General features: G+C 49.7%; 1 protein-coding gene across 1 annotated transcript in view; it reads left to right on the plus strand.

Annotated features, from left to right (window-relative positions):
* The first annotated feature begins 1,038 nt into the window (after positions 1–1,038).
* The window catches only part of POLDIP3 (polymerase (DNA-directed), delta interacting protein 3), a 29,572-nt gene continuing 29,367 nt past the window's right edge, over positions 1,039–1,243 (plus strand). Inside the window, exon 1 of the mRNA XM_006890057.1 lies at positions 1,039–1,097. Within this exon, the coding sequence (XP_006890119.1) occupies positions 1,039–1,097 (59 nt within the window). The remainder of the gene's footprint in view (positions 1,098–1,243) is intronic.

The following is a 1,243-nucleotide window of genomic DNA, read 5'->3' on the forward strand; positions in this document are numbered from 1 at the left end:
TGGGCAGAATATTAAATGATCCAGGAGGTATCAAAAGATAGAAGGAATATACTGAGTCATTGTATCAAAAGGAATTGGCAGACACAAGAATTTAATGAAATAACATTTGAGCCAGAGCCTATGGTGATGAAGGCAGAAGTTCAAGCTGCTTTGAAGGAAATAGCCAAAAATAAGGCCCCAGGAATAGATAGATGGTGTACCAATTGACATATTTCAGCTAACAGATGCTGCCCTGCATGTGCACACCAAGTTGTGCCAAGAAAGCTGGAAAACAACCACTTGGCCAACTGACTGGAAGAGATCGATATGGTGACCCAACAAGAGTGTGGAAACTACGGAACACTCTCATTGATTTCACATGCAAGGAAAATTCTACTTAAGTGACTTAAGAGGAGCGTTAAACGTTAAGGTTGGCACGGGTTAAAGACCTACAGTCACTAAAACCCCGGGCGCGTAAGTGAAATAAGTATGAAATAAGTAATTTTGTCTGTCTTTTTTACACGATTAAGGGTCGGGCAGATCGCGACACCCAGGCATCCCGCAAAGTAGGCGGGTCACCTCAGGGGCAACCTTTACCCGCTCAAAAATTCTTCTCACATGAGCAGTGAGGATCCGGGCGTCACCCCGAATCGTTATTTTCCTTACTCATAAGTTTAAGGCATGACGACCGAAGCTGTTCACGTCCAACGTAATATCCTGTATTCCTATTACAGCTATGGTGACTATGAAACTATTGTGTGACCTGGCTTTTTTTAGTCCTTTAAAAGTAACTATTTATTATGAAGTATTTTAGGTGGCTTTATATTTTATTTCTAAAATTTTTAAAAGAACGGAGCTCCGAGAGACGCTTTTCTTTTGTATGCAAATAAGAGGACAGCCCCGTGAAGGCTCACGGGAGCTTTCCCGCCCCTTCCGATCCGTTCTGGCGTCAACTCTCGCGAGAGTTTGCCAGCCAAACGCTGGTTAAATGCTAGTCGCTGGTTCGCGAGCGAAGGAGTGGGATTGAGGGCTGCTGCTCGCCTCCCTCGGCGCTGCAAGATGGCGGACATATCCCTGGACGAGCTCATTCGGAAGCGCGGGGCGGCGGTGAAGGGGCGGTGAGTGGCCTTTTCTCCGTCTCGGGGGTCCGGGGTAGCGGCGAGTCGGCGCCCCGCCGCGGAGGGAGCGGCCGGGTCGCGTCGCGGAGGCCTGTGCCCGCCCCCTGCGGCAGCCGCGCTCCTCATTGGCTCGGGCGGCGGGGCCC

This window comes from Elephantulus edwardii, unplaced genomic scaffold (assembly GCF_000299155.1).
Source record: "Elephantulus edwardii isolate Elephantulus edwardi_28Jun2011 unplaced genomic scaffold, EleEdw1.0 scaffold00086, whole genome shotgun sequence".
In the NCBI taxonomy this organism is placed as follows: domain Eukaryota; kingdom Metazoa; phylum Chordata; class Mammalia; order Macroscelidea; family Macroscelididae; genus Elephantulus; species Elephantulus edwardii.